The sequence below is a fragment of the Salmo trutta genome, chromosome 15, assembly GCF_901001165.1.
Source record: "Salmo trutta chromosome 15, fSalTru1.1, whole genome shotgun sequence".
NCBI classification, from domain to species: domain Eukaryota; kingdom Metazoa; phylum Chordata; class Actinopteri; order Salmoniformes; family Salmonidae; genus Salmo; species Salmo trutta.
The window spans coordinates 4,385,613-4,405,791 of record NC_042971.1 but is presented as its reverse complement, the minus strand read 5'-3'; the positions used below and the strand labels follow the sequence as shown (position 1 = coordinate 4,405,791).

General features: G+C 38.7%; 1 protein-coding gene across 1 annotated transcript in view; it reads right to left on the bottom strand.

Moving 5' to 3' along the window:
• Positions 1–10,146: 10,146 nt before the first annotated feature.
• Positions 10,147–20,179, bottom strand: part of LOC115149696 (ribonuclease inhibitor-like) — a gene marked incomplete at both ends in the record, with an annotated part of 111,891 nt that continues 101,858 nt past the window's right edge. The window contains 3 exons of the mRNA XM_029692614.1: positions 10,147–10,318; positions 10,737–10,910; positions 16,341–16,514. Of these exons, the coding sequence (XP_029548474.1) occupies positions 10,147–10,318; positions 10,737–10,910; positions 16,341–16,514 (520 nt within the window). The remainder of the gene's footprint in view (positions 10,319–10,736; positions 10,911–16,340; positions 16,515–20,179) is intronic.

Below are 20,179 nucleotides of genomic sequence, written 5' to 3'. Positions count from 1 at the left end.
CCTACTAGTTGTAGATCAATAATCCTACTACTAGTTGTAGATCAATAATCAGGTGGTTTCTACCTACTAGTTGTAGATCAATAATCAGGTGGTTTCTACCTACTAGTTGTAGATCAATAATCAGGTGGTTTCTACCTACTAGTTGTAGATCAATAATCAGGTGGTTTCTACCTACTAGTTGTAGATCAATAATCAGGTGGTTTCTGCCTACTAGTTGTAGATCAATAATCAGGTGGTTTCTGCCTACTAGTTGTAGATCAATAATCAGGTGGTTTCTACCTACTAGTTGTAGATCAATAATCAGGTGGTTTCTACCTACTAGTGTAGATCAATAAATCAGGTGGTTTCTACCTACTAGTTGTAGATCAATAATCAGGTGGTTTCTGATCTACTAGTTGTAGATCAATAATCAGGTGGTTTCTACCTACTAGTTGTAGATCAATAATCAGGTGGTTTCTGCCTACTAGTTGTAGATCAATAATCAGGTGGTTTCTACCTACTAGTTGTAGATCAATAAATCAGGTGGTTTCTACCTCCTAGTTGTAGATCAATAATCAGGTGGTTTCTACCTACTAGTTGTAGATCAATAATCAGGTGGTTTCTACCTATAGTTGTAGATCAATAATCAGGTGGTTCTACCTACTAGTGTAGATCAATAATCAGGTGGTTTCTACCTACTAGTTGTAGATCAATAATCAGGTGGTTTCTACCTACTAGTTGTAGATCAATAATCAGGTGGTTTCTACCTACTAGTTGTAGATCAATAATCAGGTGGTTTCTACCTACTAGTTGTAGATCAATAATCAGGTGGTTTCTACCTACTAGTTGTAGATCAATAATCAGGTGGTTTCTACCTACTAGTTGTAGATCAATAATCAGGTGGTTTCTACCTACTAGTTGTAGATCAATAATCAGGTGGTTTCTACCTACTAGTTGTAGATCAATAATCAGGTGGTTTCTACCTACTAGTTGTAGATCAATAATCAGGTGGTTTCTACCTACTAGTTGTAGATCAATAATCAGGGTGGTTTCTACCTACTAGTTGTAGATCAATAATCAGGTGGTTTCTACCTACTAGTTGTAGATCAATAATCAGGTGGTTTCTACCTACTAGTGTAGATCAATAATCAGGTGGTTTCTGCCTACTAGTGTAGATCAATAATCAGGTGGTTTCTACCTACTAGTTGTAGATCATATCAGGTGGTTTGCCTACTAGTTGTAGATCAATAATCAGGTGGTTTCTACCTACTAGTTGTAGATCAATAATCAGGTGGTTTCTACCTACTAGTTGTAGATCAATAATCAGGTGGTTTTCTACCTACTAGTTGTAGATCAATAATCAGGTGGTTTCTACCTACTAGTTGTAGATCAATAATCAGGTGGTTTCTACCTACTAGTTGTAGATCAATAATCAGGTGGTTTCTACCTACTAGTTGTAGATCAATAACTCAGGTGGTTTCTACCTACTAGTTGTAGATCAAGTAATCAGGTGGTTTCTACCTACTAGTTGTAGATCAATAATCAGGTGGTTTCTACCTACTAGTTGTAGATCAATAATCAGGTGGTTTCTACCTACTAGTTTGTAGATCAATAATCAGGTGGTTTCTACCTACTAGTTGTAGATCAATAATCAGGTGGTTTCTACCTACTAGTTGTAGATCAATAATCAGGTGGTTTCTACCTACTAGTTGTAGATCAATAATCAGGTGGTTTCTACCTACTAGTTGTAGATCAATAATCAGTTGGTTTCTACCTACTAGTTGAAGATCAATAATCAGGTGGTTTCTACCTACTAGTTGTAGATCAATAATCAGGTGGTTTGTACCTACTAGTTGTAGATCAATAATCAGGTGGTTTCTACCTACTAGTTGTAGATCAATAATCAGGTGGTTTCTACCTACTAGTTGTAGATCAATAATCAGGTGGTTTCTACCTACTAGTTGTAGATCAATAATCAGGTGGTTTCTACCTACTAGTTGTAGATCAATAATCAGGTGGTTTCTACCTACTAGTTGTAGATCAATAATCAGGTGGTTTCTACCTACTAGTTGTAGATCAATAATCAGGTGGTTTCTACCTATTAGTTGTAGATCAATAATCAGGTGGTTTCTACCTACTAGTTGTAGATCAATAATCAGGTGGTTTCTACCTACTAGTTGTAGATCAATAATCAGGTGGTTTCTACCTACTAGTTGTAGATCAATATCAGGGTGGTTTCTACCTACTAGTTGTAGATCACTAATCAGGTGGTTTCTACCTACTAGTTGTAGATCAATAATCAGGTGGTTTCTACCTACTAGTTGTAGATCAATAATCAGGTGGTTTCTACCTACTAGTTGTAGATCAATAATCAGGTGGGTTTCTACCTACTAGTTGTAAGATCAATAATCAGGTGGTTTCTACCTACTAGTTGTAGATCATAATCAGGTGGTTTTCTACCTACTAGTTGTAGATCAATAATCAGGTGGTTTCTACCTACTAGTTGTAGATCAATAATCAGGTGGTTTCTACCTACTAGTTGTAGATAAATAACCAGGTGGTTTCTACCTACTAGTTGTAGATCAATAATCAGGTGGTTTCTACCTACTAGTTGTAGATCAATAATCAGGTGGTTTCTGCCTACTAGTTGTAGATCAAATAATCAGGTGGTTTCTACCTACTAGTTGTAGATCAATAATCAGGTGGTTTCTACCTACTAGTTGTAGATCAATAATCAGGTGGTTTCTACCTACTAGTTGTAGATCAATAATCCGGTGGTTTCTACCTACTAGTTGTAGATCAATATTCAGGTGGTTTCTTCCTACTAGTTGTAGATCAATAATCAGGTGGTTTCTACCTACTAGTTGTAGATCAATAATCAGGTGGTTTCTACCTACTAGTTGTAGATCAATAATCAGGTGGTTTCTGCCTACTAGTTGTAGATCAATAATCAGGTGGTTTCTACCTACTAGTTGTAGATCAATAATCAGGTGGTTTCTACCTACTAGTTGTAGATCAATAATCAGGTGGTTTCTACCTACTAGTTGTAGATCAATAATCAGGTGGTTTCTACCTACTAGTTGTAGATCAATAATCAGGTGGTTTCTGCCTACTAGTTGTAGATCAATATCAGGTGGTTTCTACCTACTAGTTGTAGATCAATAATCAGGTGGTTTCTGCCTACTAGTTGTAGATCAATAATCAGGTGGTTTCTGCCTACTAGTTGGTAGATCAATAATCAGGTGGTTTCTGCCTACTATTGTAGATCAATAATCAGGTGGTTTCTGCCTACTAGTTGTAGATCAATAATCAGGTGGTTTCTACCTACTAGTTGTAGATCAATAATCAGGTGGTTTCTACCTACTAGTTGTAGATCAATAATCAGGTGGTTTCTACCTACTAGTTTGTAGATCAATAATCAGGTGGTTTCTGCCTACTAGTTGTAGATCAATAATCAGGTGGTTTCTACCTACTAGTTGTAGATCAATAATCAGGTGGTTTCTACCTACTAGTTGTAGATCAATAATCAGGTGGTTTTCTGCCTACTAGGTGTAGATCAATAATCAGGTGGTTTCTCCCTAATAGTTGTAGATCAATTATCAGGTGGTTTCTACCTACTAGTTGTAGATCAATAATAAGGTGGTTTCTACCTACTAGTTGTAGATCAATAATCAGGTGGTTTCTGCCTACTAGTTGTAGACTCAATAATCAGGTGGTTTCTACCTAATAGTTTGTAGATCAATAATCAGGGTGTTTCTACCTCCTACTAGTTGTAGATCACATAATCAGGTGGTTTCTACCTACTAGTTGTAGAGTCAATAATCAGGTGGTTTCTACCTACTAGTTGTAGATCAATAATCAGGTGGTTTCTACCTCTAGTTGTAGATCAATATCAGGTGGTTTCTACCTACTAGTTGTAATTCAATAATCAGGTGGTTTCTACCTACTTAGTTGTAGATCAATAATCAGGTGGTTTCTGCCCTACTAGTTGTAGATCAATAATCAGGTGGTTTATACCTACTAGTTGTAGATCAATAATCAGGTGGTTTCTACCTACTAGTTGTAGATCAATAATCAGGTGGTTTCTACCTACTAGTTGTAGATCAATAATCAGGTGGTTTCTACCTACTAGTTGTAGATCAATAATCAGGTGGTTTCTACCTACTAGTTGTAGATCAATAATCAGGTGGTTTCTACCTACTAGTTGTAGATCAATAATCAGGTGGTTTCTACCTACTAGTTGTAGATCAATAATCAGGTGGTTTCTACCTACTAGTTGTAGATCAATAATCAGGTGGTTTCTACCTAATAGTTGTAGATCAATAATCAGGTGGTTTCTACCTACTAGTTGTAGATCAATAATCAGGTGGTTTCTGCCTACTAGTTGTAGATCAATAATCAGGTGGTTTCTACCTACTAGTTGTAGATCAATAATCAGGTGGTTTCTGCCTACTAGTTGTAGATCAATAATCAGGTGGTTTCTGCCTACTAGTTGTAGATCAATAATCAGGTGGTTTCTGCCTACTAGTTGTAGATCAATAATCAGGTGGTTTCTGCCTACTAGTTGTAGATCAATAATCAGGTGGTTTCTACCTACTAGTTGTAGATCAATAATCAGGTGGTTTCTGCCTACTAGTTGTAGATCAATAATCAGGTGGTTTCTACCTACTAGTTGTAGATCAATAATCAGGTGGTTTCTGCCTACTAGTTGTAGATCAATAATCAGGTGGTTTCTACCTACTAGTTGTAGATCAATAATCAGGTGGTTTCTACCTACTAGTTGTAGATCAATAATCAGGTGGTTTCTACCTACTAGTTGTAGATCAATAATCAGGTGGTTTCTACCTACTAGTTGTAGATCAATAATCAGGTGGTTTCTACCTACTAGTTGTAGATCAATAATCAGGTGGTTTCTACCTACTAGTTGTAGATCAATAATCAGGTGGTTTCTACCTACTAGTTGTAGATCAATAATCAGGTGGTTTCTAACTACTAGTTGTAGATCAATAATCAGGTGGTTTCTGCCTAATAGTTGTAGATCAATAATCAGGTGGTTTCTACCTACTAGTTGTAGATCAATATTCAGGTGGTTTCTACCTACTAGTTGTAGATCAATAATCAGGTGGTTTCTACCTACTAGTTGTAGATCAATAATCAGGTGGTTTCTGCCTACTAGTTGTAGATCAATAATCAGGTGGTTTCTACCTACTAGTTGTAGATCAATAATCAGGTGGTTTCTGCCTACTAGTTGTAGATCAATAATCAGGTGGTTTCTACCTACTAGTTGTAGATCAATAATCAGGTGGTTTCTACCTACTAGTTGTAGATCAATAATCAGGTGGTTTCTACCTACTAGTTGTAGATCAATAATCAGGTGGTTTCTACCTACTAGTTGTAGATCAATAATCAGGTGGTTTCTACCTACTAGTTGTAGATCAATAATCAGGTGGTTTCTACCTACTAGTTGTAGATCAATAATCAGGTGGTTTCTACCTACTAGTTGTAGATCAATAATCAGGTGGTTTCTACCTACTAGTTGTAGATCAATAATCAGGTGGTTTCTACCTACTAGTTGTAGATCAATAATCAGGTGGTTTCTACCTACTAGTTGTAGATCAATAATCAGGTGGTTTCTACCTACTAGTTGTAGATCAATAATCAGGTGGTTTCTGCCTACTAGTTGTAGATCAATAATCAGGTGGTTTCTACCTACTAGTTGTAGATCAATAATCAGGTGGTTTCTACCTACTAGTTGTAGATCAATAATCAGGTGGTTTCTACCTACTAGTTGTAGATCAATAATCAGTGGTTTCTACCTACTAGTTGTAGATCAATAATCAGGTGGTTTCTACCTACTAGTTGTAGATCAATATCAGGTGGTTTCTACCTACTAGTTGTAGATCAATAATCAGGTGGTTTCTACCTACTAGTTGTAGATCAATAATCAGGTGGTTTCTGCCTACTAGTTGTAGATCAATAATCAGGTGGTTTCTACCTACTAGTTGTAGATCAATAATCAGGTGGTTTCTACCTACTAGTTGTAGATCAATAATCAGGTGGTTTCTACCTACTAGTTGTAGATCAATAATCAGGTGGTTTCTACCTACTAGTTGTAGATCAATAATCAGGTGGTTTCTACCTACTAGTTGTAGATCAATAATCAGGTGGTTTCTGCCTACTAGTTGTAGATCAATAATCAGGTGGTTTCTACCTACTAGTTGTAGATCAATAATCAGGTGGTTTCTACCTACTAGTTGTAGATCAATAATCAGGTGGTTTCTACCTACTAGTTGTAGATCAATAATCAGGTGGTTTCTACCTACTAGTTGAAGATCCTTGTCATCATCTTACTCTACATATATAAAATATGATGTCTTTAAGTTGTAAGTCCCCCTGCCATCTCTACATAGATAAAATATGTTTTTGTGAGTTGTAAGTCCTCCAACCATCTCTGTCTAGCATGTGGCCAATACTAAAATGTCAAAAATTATATTTGATTTCTGGAACATTTAATATCCAATGCTTATTTTTATGACTTATTCAAAACTGTTCGTGGCAAACTGCTAAAAATACATAGCCTCATATCATTCATTTCAAAGACAGAAGTAGGGATATAAGACTTCAAATATGTGATTACTGTAGATTGGCAACACTGGCAAGAAGTGGAATAATACAATAAGTCAAATCAAATCAAATTTTATCAGTCACAAGCGCCGAATACAACAGGTGTAGACTTGTCAGTGAAATGCTTACTTACGAGCCCCTAACCGACAGTGCAGTTTCAAAAAATAAGAGATAAAAGCAACAAGTAATTATAGAGGAGCAGTAGTGTGGGGAATAACAGTAGTGTTCTTGCTGACAAGCACAGTAATTACCCTGATCAGACTTACTGTATATTATAGACCATTGTTAAGAAGGAGAATTGTTCCACTGATCAGACTTACTGTATATTATAAGAAGGAAAATCCCATGACACCAGATCGATGTCTGTGCTAATGGGGGCAGGCCAATGACTTAGTGAAACTTTAAAGGGAATTGGATTCTCTTTCCTTAAACAGTTTAAAATCACATTACATAATTTCACAAATAGATTTGTCTTTACTCATTCATTTTATACAACAATTAGATGCATGCCTCACAACTGAGACTCTTGTATAAACAGAGCTATGGTAATGTGGCTGAATTGTCTCTAATGAGTTTCACAAACATTAAACGAAATGGACCGGTCATAACTGGATTCTCCCCCAACCGTGTACACATTCTCCAAAACATGGACATTGTTCAGTTCTCAAGTTCTATGATGGAGAAGAGGTTCCTTTGTTCTCCTGTGAAAACTTCTCTCTATAGTGCCTGGCCATGAGGAGAGACTCCTCTAGGAATTTATGACCTGCGATAACAGAGCCTGGGTGTAGGGGGAAGATAGAGGTGGTGAGAGAGAGGGGGGATGGTGCAGAGAGAGGGGGATGGTACTCGCTATCCACAAAGAGGTCCACGTCATGACATCTGGCATTCTCTGGATTTATGGTGCTTTCAAAACAACTGGAACTCGTAAAAAAACTGTCAAATCATGATGACATCATTGATCTTCAGGTCGTAGCTCTAGAAAGAGGCCGGATTTACAATTCAGAGTTGGATGACCGTTCAAAACGTATTTTCCCAGTCGGAGCTCATTTATTCCCAACTTCCCAATTGTCTTGAACTCACTGTAGTCAAGTTTTCGCTGTTCTGAGTTAACAGTTGTTTTGAGCGAGCCACAAATCATGCTTCATTGACAGCATGGCCAATGTTGAATGTTTATCATTTTAAACTTGGAAAAGAGACCCTTAATCCCAGATTTGGGACCACACAGCCACTACACTGAATAGCAGGCTAGTGATTGCTTTGCAATGCCTGCAGTTAGCCACTGATTCCTTCCAAACCACTCATTGTTGAACTTGCAATTTCCAACTTCTTGTGTAAGGTTTATGTCCAATGAGCACTGATATGTTTTATCTATAATTTCTCTTCAAATGACTTGCCAGTAGATGTCAGTCCAATCAAAGCACCTCTAAATCAAATAATTTTATTTGTCACATACACATGGTTAGCAGGTGTTAATAACATGCATATCCTAGCTTCTGAGTTGGTGTAGGAGGCAGTTAAAAATGGGCACATATTTTTTTCAAAATTATCAATACTGCCCCCTAGCCCCAACAGGTTTTAAAACTCTCAGAACCTCTACATATGTGATTTGACGTCATTTTATCTGTGGCCAATGATTTTGAGCCTTCTTGGATGGGTATTTCTAATGTAACTCTGGCAGCACCTAAGGGGCTAGAATTCTCCAGGTCTCCCCTTAGACTTGGAGGTGACGTAGTTTCCCGTGAGTGACAGAACACTGAGCCAATCACGGCACTACGCTCTGTATTTTCTGCTGGCTTGCCCCACCACCACAAAAATCACTGAGCTGGGCTGAAACACCTGCATTTTGGAGCCGCCTTACTCAAGAAATCAAAAAAGAGACCATGTTTGTATTCGACTTTAACTCAATTACATATATTTTTTACATTGTTTGCAAACTGATATGTGACACTTATTAATGCCAAAATAACATGCAAAACAGGAAACAGCACCCCCCCCTAAAAAAATAACAGCTACTGGATACAGGATACTGTTGTGTGTGTCCAGTGTGTGACACAGGGACACTGAGGAGTCATACCAATATTTACAATCATATATTTACACACTAGAGAGCTATTCTACATTGTTGCTCCAGTGTGTCTTACTGAACATGACCCTGATTAGAGTGAAACATCACATTGTGTTTGACAGAGACACTGAGGTACCATTATACCAAAGATGAAACCCTGGATAGAGGAAATTAATGAATGTGGAGGTGAATGTGTGCAGGTGGGTCAGTGTGTCAGAAGATACTCTATAGAAGGACAGAGTGCCGGCTGTCCAGTCCAGATACACTCCTACTCTGTGGGAGCTGGAGGGGCGGACGTCTATGGTAGTGGAATTATTATTGTGCCAGGCAATGTAACTGCTGTCAGAGCAGCGCAGACACCAGGACTTGTCATTGTATCCAAGCCAACAGTCATCACCCCATCCTCTCCTGTTGATACCTTTATATGTCACTCCTATATCAGCCCTTATCCCACTCCACTCTACCTCCCAGTAACAGCGCCCCATAAGACCCTCTCTACACAGCACCTGTGCACAGTACTCAAATCTCTCTGGGTGATCAGGATACGGATGCTTCAATCCCATATGTGTCAGCTTTCTGTTCTCCTCAGACAGAGAGAGCTCTCTTTGTACTGTGTTTAGGTCCAGTGTGAGATCACAGACATCTGATGGATGAAACCAGACACAATATTAGAAATCATCATCATTCACATTAGAATGTTAACTCACTTTTCACTAATTCATTTAATGTAGATGTTTCTAGGTATCAAAAGGAGAAGTTAAGGTAACTTGAGACTTGTTGAATGATCATATGTTATACTGTATGGTAATATAAAAAACAATTATTCCCATTAATTACATACACACACATTGTCACACCAACTCTTTGTAAACTTTGTTGTTCCTGATTTCTGCTTCTGTAGAACTACAGCTGATATTTAATGTGACCAAGTAAGTAATGATGGTGGTCTTTGACTCAGTTCAAGTTAATAAGACTTATTCTTAGTCATATTCTTCACAGCAGTCAACACTCACATTTTCTAAGCCCAGGTTTCATTGTGTACTCTCCACCATGTTCCACACTGTAGTGGTAAGCAGAAGAACAGACAGTCATTGAGGGATACATCTGAACACACACACACACACACACACACACACACACACACACACACACACACACACACACACACACACACACACACACACACACTCTGACCACCACTTGGACAAAGTTGTATGTCTTATCCAGATTGTGTGTCCAGTGTGTGTGTATGTGTCCAGTTGGTGTGTGTGTTTGTGTCGTGTGTGTATGTGTCCAGTGTGTGTGTCCAGTGTGTTTGTTTATGTGTTCTGTGTTTCACACAGATACACACAAGACAATCAAGACAATTACACACAGACACACACACACTGGACACACACACACAGTCAGCATATAACTTTGTCCAAGTCCAGAATGTTTGTCTGATATGAACATTGACATAAACCCTCTACATACTTGAGTTTCTCCAGTCTGCAGTGTGGATCCTCCAGTCCAGCAGAGAGCAGTCTGACTCCTGAGTCTCCTGGGTGATTGTAGCTCAGGTCCAGCTCTCTCAGGTGTGAGGGGTTTGACTTCAGAGCTAAGACCAGAGAATCACAGCCTTCCTCTGTGACTAGACAGCGTGACAGCCTGCAAAGAGTCAAATCATATCAAAACCACACTCCTATTCTTTGGTGGTGAAAATAGTGGCAGTGTATATTTTTTCACAATTTTCATTAGTTTAAGCTGTTTCTCTATTGTTGTGACTTGAAGATAAGATCACATTTAATGACCAATTTATGCAGAAATCCAGGTTATTACAAAGGGTTCACATACTTTTTCTTGCCACTGTATATGTGTATATTATCTCAAATAAAATGTGACATTCTGTACTGTTGCCTAATATAAAACATTATTTCTGAAATGCAAAATGCTGGAGCATAGCACCACTTTTAAAACTGTAAGCGTCACTGTCCAAACACATATGTTGTGGACTAAGTGTGTCTGTTAAACACATGTGGATCTGGTGAACAGTTATCACCTGTTGACCAACTACAGGAATACTGACCTCAGAGTCTCCAGTTTACAGTGGGGATTCCCCAGTCCAGCAGAGAGCAGCTCCACTCCTGAATCCTTCAGGTCATTGTTACTCAGATCCAGCTCTCTAAGGTGTGAGGGGTTTGACCTCAGAGCTGAGACCAGAGAAGCACAGCCTTCCTCTGTGACTCCACAGCCTGACAGCCTGCAAAGAGTAAAATCTTATTAAAATCACACTGATATTCTTTGGTGATGAAAATAGTGGCAGTATATATTTTTTTACCTGTTAGGGATAGGGGGCAGTATTTACACGGCCGGATAAAAAAACGTACCCGATTTAATCTTAATACTACTGCCCAGAAACTAGAATATGCATATAATTATTGGCTTTGGATAGAAAACACCCTAAAGTTTCTAAGACTGTTTGAATGGTGTCTGTGAGTATAACAGAACTCATATGGCAGACAAAAACCTGAGAAGATTCCTTACAGGAAGTGGCCTGTCTGACAATTTCTTGGGCTACTTCAATCTCTTTATTGAATACTGAGGATCTTTGCTGTAACGTGACACTTCCTACGGCTCCCATAGGCTCCCAGAAGGCGGCAAAAAGCTGAATGATGTCTTTGGAGCCCCTGGCAGAAAAACATTAGCGCATTTGCTAAGTGGTCGATCAGAGTACACTGAGACTGAGGCGCATACACGAGGCGACACCATGTTTTTATTTTCTCTGTCTTTGAACGTAAACAGGGTTTCCCGGTCGGAATATTATCGCTTTTTTACGAGAAAAATGGCATAAAAATTGATTTTAAACAGCGGTTGACATGCTTCGAAGTACGGTAATGGAATATTTAGAATTTTTTTGTCACGAAACGCGTCACCCTTCTTTACCCTTCGGATAGTGTCTTGAACGCACGAACAAAACAGAGGATATTTGAACATAACTATGGATTATTTTGAGCCAAACCAACATTTGTTATTGAAGTAGAAGTCCTGGGAGTGCATTCTGACGAAAAACAGCAAAGGTAATCCAATTTTTCTTATAGTAAATCTGACTTTGGTGAGGGCAAAAATTGGTGGGTGTCTAAATAGCTAGCCGTGATGGCTGGGCTATCTACTCAGAATATTGCAAAATGTGCTTTCACCGAAAAGCTATTTTAAAATCGGACATAGCGAGTGCATAAAGGAGTTCTGTATCTATAATTCTTAAAATAATTATGTTTTTTGTTAACGTTTATCGTGAGTAATTTAGTAAATTCACCGGAAGTTTGCGGTGGGTATGCTAGTTCTGAACGTCACATGCTAATGTAAAAAGCTGTTTTTTGATATAAATATGAACTTGATTGAACAAAACATGCATGTATTGTATAACATAATGTCCTAGGATTGTCATCTGATGAAGATCAAAGGTTAGTGCTGCATTTAGCTGTGGTTTGGGTTTATGTGACATTATATGCTAGCTTGAAAAATGGGTGTCTGATTATTTCTTGCTGGGTACTCTGCTGACATAATCTAATGTTTTGCTTTCGTTGTAAAGCCTTTTTGAAATCGGACAGTGTGGTTAGATTAACGAGAGTCTTGTCTTTAACATGGTGTAAAATAGTCATATGTTTGAGAAATTGAAGTAATAGCATTTCTAAGGTATTTGAATAACGCGCCACGGGATTCCACTGGCTGTTGAGTAGGTGGGAGTGTCCTGAAACCTGCCATATCTATTCATAAACAGATGTTTCATTATTAGAAATGACAAATGATCAAAGTATTGCTTGTAGAGATTAAAATGCATATTACAAATATTTGAATAGACTGAAAAAAACTGTTTAAAAAGCAGTATCAGTCAAAAGACACAGTGAGGTATCAGATTTAGATTGTATTGACACCATATCTATTTTGACAGTGAAGATAACATTTTAAATGTGGCTCTAAACGCCAACATTTTGGATTTCAGATCAAATGTTTCATATGAGGTGACAGTATATAATGTCACCTTTAATTTGAGAATATTTTATTACATATCTGTTTCACCATTTAGAAAAATGAAAGCACTTTATGTATCTAGTCCCCCTATTTAAAGAAGTCATAAGTATTCTGACCAATTCACTCATAGTGGCTTAAAGTAGTCACAAGTTGAGTATTTGATCAGATATTCCTTGAACGCAGCGACTACATCAAGCTTGTGACTCAAACTCGTTGATTGCTTTTGCAGTTTGTTTTGGTTGTGTTTTGGGTTGTGTTTTGCCCAATATTAAAATGGTGGATGGTGTAACGTCTGCTTCCAGCTCACACTCTCAAACACGTAGGTCCCCCTGAACGCAGCTCACTCTCCAGATCCCAGTCACCTGAATTCTGATATATCAGTCTCCTGAAACCTGCCATATCTATTCATAAATTAATGTATCATAATATAAATTACAAATTATCAACGTTTTGCCTGCAGATAGAAACATGTATAGTACAAATATTTGAGTAGACTGACCAGACCAGTTTAAAAGCAGTATCAGTCAAAAGACAGACAGTGAGGTATCAGATTTAGATTGTATTGAGTATACAGTCCACACCATATCTATTTTGACATTTACATTACATTTTAAATGTGGCTCTAAACTCCAACATTTTGGATTTCAGATCAAATGTTTCATATGAGGTGACAGTATATAATGTCACCTTTTATTTGAGGATTTTTAAATAGATATCTGTTTCACCATTTAGAAAAATAAAAGCACTTTATGTATCTAGTCCCCCCATTTGATGAAGTCATAAGTATTCTGACAAATTCACTTACAGCGTATTAAAGTAGTCAAAAGTTGAGTATTTGGTCTGATATTCCTTGAATGCAATGATTACATCAAGCTTGTGACTCAAACTCGTTGATAGCATTTGCAGTTTGTTTTGGGTTGTGTTTTGCCCAATATTAAAATGGTGGACGATGACTGGAGTAATTTTCTGTCTAAGTGAGTAGATAACATGTTCCAAACAAAACTAAATGAATCCTGATGATGCCATGAATGAATCATGAATAATAATGAGTGAGTAAGTTACAGAGGTTACAACTAAACATGCTAACCTCTCACCATTACCAATAACAGAGGCTACAACAAGACATGCTAACCTCTCACCATTACCAATAACAGAGGCTACAACAAAACATGCTAACCTCTCACCATTACCAATAACAGAGGCTACAACAAAACATGCTAACCTCTCACCATTACCAATAACAGAGGATACAACAAAACATGCTAACCTCTCACCATTACCAATTGCAGGAAAGGTTAGCATTTCCTTTGTGCCTCTGTAACTTTGTTATTCGTAAATATTCACGATAAATTAATAATTATTCATAATCATGGTATCATCCACATGAATGTAGAAGTGTTCAGAAACATCTTCTATTCTTACTTACAATACAAGTGAAGTGACTCCAAAATGACAGGACATTATTCACCATTCAGTTTCTATTAGGAAAAACATCATCCAAAACACAACCAAAGCAAACTGCAAATGAATTCAACAAGTTAGTAGAATCACAAGCTTGATGTAATCACTGCAGGCATGGAATATGGGACCAAACACTAAACTATTGACTAAATGAATTTGCACAAATAATAACGACTTTTTCATATGGAAGAACTACACAGTTGAAATAGGAAGTGTACATACACTTAGGTTGAGTCATTAAAATGTGTTTTTCAACCACTCCACAAATGTATTGTTAACAAACTATAGTTTTGGCAAGTCGGTTAGGACATCTACTTGGTGCATGACACAAGTAACTTTTCCAACAGTTGTTTACAGACAGATTATTTCACATATAATTCACTGTATCACAATACCAGTGGGTCAGAAGTTTAGATACACTAAGTTGACTGTGCCTTTAAACAGCTTGGAAAATTCCAGAAAATGATGGCATGGCTTTAGAAGCTTCTGATAGGCAAAATGACATCATTTGAGTCAATTGGAGGTGTACCTGTGGATGTATATCAAGGCCTACCTTCAAACTCAGTGGCTCTTTGCTTGACATCATGGGAAAATCAAAAGAAATCAGCCAAGACCTGAGAAAAAAATTGTAGACCTCCACAAGTCTGGTTCATCCTTGGGAGCAATTTCCAAATGCCTGAAGGTACCACGTTCATCTGTACAAACAATAGTACGCAAGGATAAACACCATGGGTGTCACAAAAAATGTCGTACTGGAGAGAAGAGGACCAAGACGCAGTGGGAATATGGATACTTACTTTAATAGACTCAAGTAAGGCATCCACAGGAAAAACAATAACACGACAGCAACAGTTTGCAGGCTAACAAAAGCAGTGCAAAACAACTACCCACAACCCAAAAGAAAAACACACACTCCTATATAGGACTTCCAATCAAAGGCAACTCAACACACCTGCCTTCAATTGGAAGTCCCAATCACCAACACACACAAAACTGCCGCGTCCTGACCCCAAAACTAATACAATAGCTCCATCTGCTGGTCATGACGTGACAATGGGACAACACAGCCGTCACGCCGCTCAGGAAGGAGACTTGTTCTGTCTCCTAGAGATGAACATACTTTGGTGAGAAAAGTGCAACTAAATCCCAGAACGACAGCAAAGGACCTTGTGATGCTGGAAGAAACAGGTACAAAAGTATCTATATCCACAGTAAAACGAGTCCTATATCTACATTACCTGAAAGGCCGCTCAGCAAGGAAGAGGCCACTGCTCCAAAACCGCCATAAAAAAGACAGACTACGGTTTGCAACTGCACATGGGGACAAAGATTGTACTTTTTGGAGAAATGTCCTCTGGTTTGATGAAACAAAAATATAACTGTTTGGCCATAATGACCATCGTTATGTTTGGAGGAAAAAGGGAGAGGCTTGCAAGTCGAAGAACACCATCCCAACCGTGAAGCACGTGGAGGGGGGGGTCAGCATCATGTTGTGGGGGTGCTTTGCTGCAGGAGGGACTGGTGCACTTCACAAAATAGATGGCATCATGAGGGAGGGAAAAGGATGTGGATATATTGAAGCAACATCTCAAGACATCAGTCAGGAAGTTAAAGCTTGGTCGCAAATGGGTCTTCCAAATGGACAATGATCCCAAGCGTTCTTACAAAGTTGTGGAAAAGTTGCTTAAGGACAACAAAGTCAAGGTATTGGAGTGGCCATCACAAAGCCCTGACTGCATTCCTATAGAACATTTGTGGGCAGAACTGAAGAAGTGTGTGCGAGCAAGGAGGCCTACAAACCTGACTCAGTTAGACCAGCTCTGTCAGGAAAATTCACCGAACTTATTGTGGGAAGCTTGTGGAAGGCTACCCAAAACGTTTGACCCAAGTTAAACAATGTAAAGTCAATGCTACCAAATACTAATTGAGTGTATGTAAACTTCTGACCCACTGGGAATGTGATGAAAGAAATAAAAGCTGAAATAAATCATACTCTACTATTATTCTGACATTTCACATTCTTAAAATAAAGTGGTGATCCTAACTGACCTACGACAGGGAATCTTTACTAGGATTAAATGTCAAGAATTGTGAAAAATGTAGTTTAAATGTATTTGACTAAGGTGTGTGTAAACTTCCAACTTCAACTGTAGGACTGGTGAACAGTTATCACTTGTTGACCAACTACAGGAATACTGACCTCAGAGTCTCCAGTTTACAGTGGGGATTCCCCAGTCCAGCAGAAAGCAGCTTCACTCCTGAATCCTTCAGGTCGTTGTTACTAAGATCCAGCTCTCTCAGGTGTGAGGGGTTTGACCTCAGAGCTGAGACCAGAGAATCACAGCCGTCCTCTGTGACTCCACAGCCTGACAGCCTGACAAAGAGATCATCATGACATCAAAAACACACTGTTCATTTAGCCAGTAGTGTAGAAGGACAATGGCAGAAGAATTTGGTTTATTCTCTCAAACAACATATAGATTTGTCATGACGTTGGCCTGTGGGTAAGGTTTATGACCCCCCCATAAATACCTTCTCCCTTCCCCTCTCTCTCTGACCCTACTGAAGGACTGAAATAGCCTGTGTTAAATATAGAGAGTCTGGGAACATCAAACATGGGGAAAGGAACCATCTTTTGATAATAAAACCAGTTGGAAATATGCTTGATAACGTAATGAGTATGTATGTCAGTTCATTGTTATCTGAGACATTATGATTGATGACAGGAGGACATAAACTTTACCTGAGAAAGTATACACCCTCTAGTTATCAGAGTCACATGGAATTGTTATGCAATTGAAATGTTTGATATTGAAATTGTTTGTTAGGAGATTAAATGTAATTTTAGCTTCCAAATGAGAGAATTGGGTTTTCATAAGGAAAGTGCCCTGCCGATCAGTGGCCCAACCCTTTGTAGAGACATGGGGTTATAAACGATGGGGCGCCTCCTTCCTCCCCCTCTCCACTATATAAGTCTTTGACGAAAAGACATTCAGGTGTGTTCCAGTACGTGAGGACTGCAGCCTCTACGTTATAAGGACAGACACATATCAAGAACAGAACTAAGCCAACCTCGGCGTGAGCTATGGTATGAACTGGTATGAACTTTGAGCTTATTCACTACAGAAGTGATACTTCCTAGCCGTTGAGTTAGCCGCTGCTAACGTGGGCTAGGAAAGGACGGACGACGGATCCAGTCTAACAACCAGACGAAGATACCACCACCATTGACATTCTTCCACTACACAACAGGAAGATCTGTTGGCCAACCACGGCCAGCATCTACGACCAATCTACCGAAGCGCAGCTCAGAGTAAATATTTATTGCATTTTCCTTTTCCAAATGGGCGGTAATTTAGAATGCATAAGATAATGTATTTACGATAGCATAGCAGCTGTTTCTTTGTTCCTAAGTCTTCCCGCTCTTTCATTCAAGCCCAACCCCCTTTTCCTTTGTGTAACCAGCCATGATACAGGCTCCGTCCACCAGGACGTTTTCTGTATGACATCATATGAATTCTGTGTATTTGTAATTCTGTGTGATTAGTTAGGTATTTAGTAAATAAATAATTAAACCCAATTTTGTATTGCTGATTCAACTTGTTAGCCAGGGTTCGTGAAGATAACCAAGAATTTATAACTTTCATGATGAGATTGAAAATAAGATAAGATTGACTGCTATCGATGTAAAATATTCCGAAGTATTTTAAGAGTTTATTCAGAAGATAACAGCTCTATAAACGTTCTTCTGTGGTGCCCCGACTTTCTAGTTAATTACATTTACATGATTAGCTTAATCAGGTAATATTAATTACAGAGAAATAATTTTATAAGTTAGCATGTCATATCACTTAATCCGGCATAGCCAAAGACACGACAGATTCATCTTCCATCTCCTAGAATTGTATGGTCATATTGGTATACTAATGTGAAAATCAATGCACTGATTCAATATGTTGTTTAATGTAATTGTATAAACATATTATAATACATATTTTTCTCTAAACTTAATATTTCTTCCTGATGATTAGATCTTATATGTCATTTTATTTACTCACAGAGCAGCTCTGGAGGCTTTGACCACTGGCAGCAGCCTCAGAAGACCTTCCTCTGATCTGGAGTATTTCTTCAGGTCAAACACATCCAGCTCCTTTTCTGAAGTCAGCAACACAAAGACCAGAGCTGACCACTGTGCAGGTGACAGTTTGGCTCTAGAGAGACTTCCTGATCTCAGGTATCTTTGGATCTCCTCCACTAGAGAATGGTCATTCAGTTCATTCAGACAGTGGAACAGATTGATGCTCCTCTCTGGAGAGGGATTCTCCCTGATCTTCTCCTTGATGTACTTGACTGTTTCTTCATGGCTCTGTGAGCTGCTTCTTGTCTTTGTCAGTAGACCTTGTAAGTGCTTCTGATTGGACTCAAGTGAGAGGCCCAGAAGGAAGCGAAGGAAAAGGTCCAGGTTTCCCGTCTCACTTTGTAAGGCTTTATCCACAGCACTCTTGTAGAAAGTAACTTCAGACTTGTCTTTTGTTTGCAGTTTGTCAAATAGATTCTCATGGTTGTTGATGAATGAGAGGAACACATATACAGCAGCCAGAAACTCCTGAATGCTCAGATGAACGAAGCAGTACACCTTGTCTTGGTACAGAACACATTCCTCTTTAAAGATCTGTGTGCACAATCCTGAGTACACAGAGGCTTCATTGACATCAATGCCAGCCTCTTTCAGGTCTTCTTCATAGAAAATCAGATTGCCCTTCACTAGCTGTTGAAAAGCCAGTTTTCCCAGTGACAGAATGCTCTCTTTATTCCACTGTGAACCTGTCTCTTCTTTCCCAAGATACTTTTCATTCTTCTGTGTTGTATGAAACACTACAAGGTGTGTGTACATCTCAGTCAGAGTCTTGGGCATCTGTTCTCTCTTATGTTTCAGCATGTGTTCAAGGACTGTTGCAGAAATCCAACAAAAGACTGGAATGTGGCACATGATGTGGAGGCTCCTTGATGTCTTTATGTGTGAGATGATTCTGCTGGCCAGGTCCTCATCACTGAATCTCTTCCTGAAGTACTGCTCCTTCTGTGGGTCATTGAACCCTCGTACCTCTGTCACCTGGTCAACACACCCTGAAGGGATCTTATTGGCTGCTGCAGGTCGGGTAGTTATCCAAAGGAGAGCAGAGGGAAGCAGATTTCCCTTGATAAGATTTGTCAGCAGAACATCCACTGAGGTTGACTTTGTGACGTCCCAACAGATCTTGTTCTTCTGGAAGTCTAGGGGCAGTCGGCACTCATCCAGACCATCAAAGATGAACAGAACTTTGTACTTGTCGTAGTTGGAGATTCTTGATTGCTTGGTTTCCATTGAGAAGTGTTTGAGAAGTTCAATCAAAGTGAGATTTTCACCTTTCATCAAATTCAGCTCCCGGAAAGGGAATGAAAATACAAATTGGACATCCTGATTTGCTTTTCCTTCAGCCCAGTCCAGAATAAACTTCTGCACAGAGACGGTTTTTCCAATGCCAGCGACTCCCTTTGTCAGCACAGTTCTGATACGTTTGTCTTGTCCAGTTAAGGGTTTGAAGATGTCGTTACATTTGATTGCAGTCTCTGGTCTTGCTTGTTTCCTGGTTGTGGTCTCAATCTGTCTCAGCTCATGTTCATTATTGACCTCTCCTGTTCCACCCTCTGTGATGTAGAGCTCTGTGTAGATCTTATTGAGAAGTGTTGGGTTTCCTTGTTTAGCGATCCCCTCAAATACACATTGGAACTTCTTCTTTAGATTAGATTTGAGTTCACGTTGGCAAATCACAGCAAGCTCATCTGAATCTAGAAATAACACAGAGGATATTAATATTACGTCTGTTTTAATGCCTACAGTATTGTAGGACTCTTAAAGTTTTAAATTATAATGATTTATTCTCTTAACTGACTGTATAAATGTGTAAATGTTTTCATAATGCATTACAGACTGGTGTGACTGATTACATTATTATTGGTATTACTGATGGTATTATTAATGTTGTCTCTCTCTCTCTA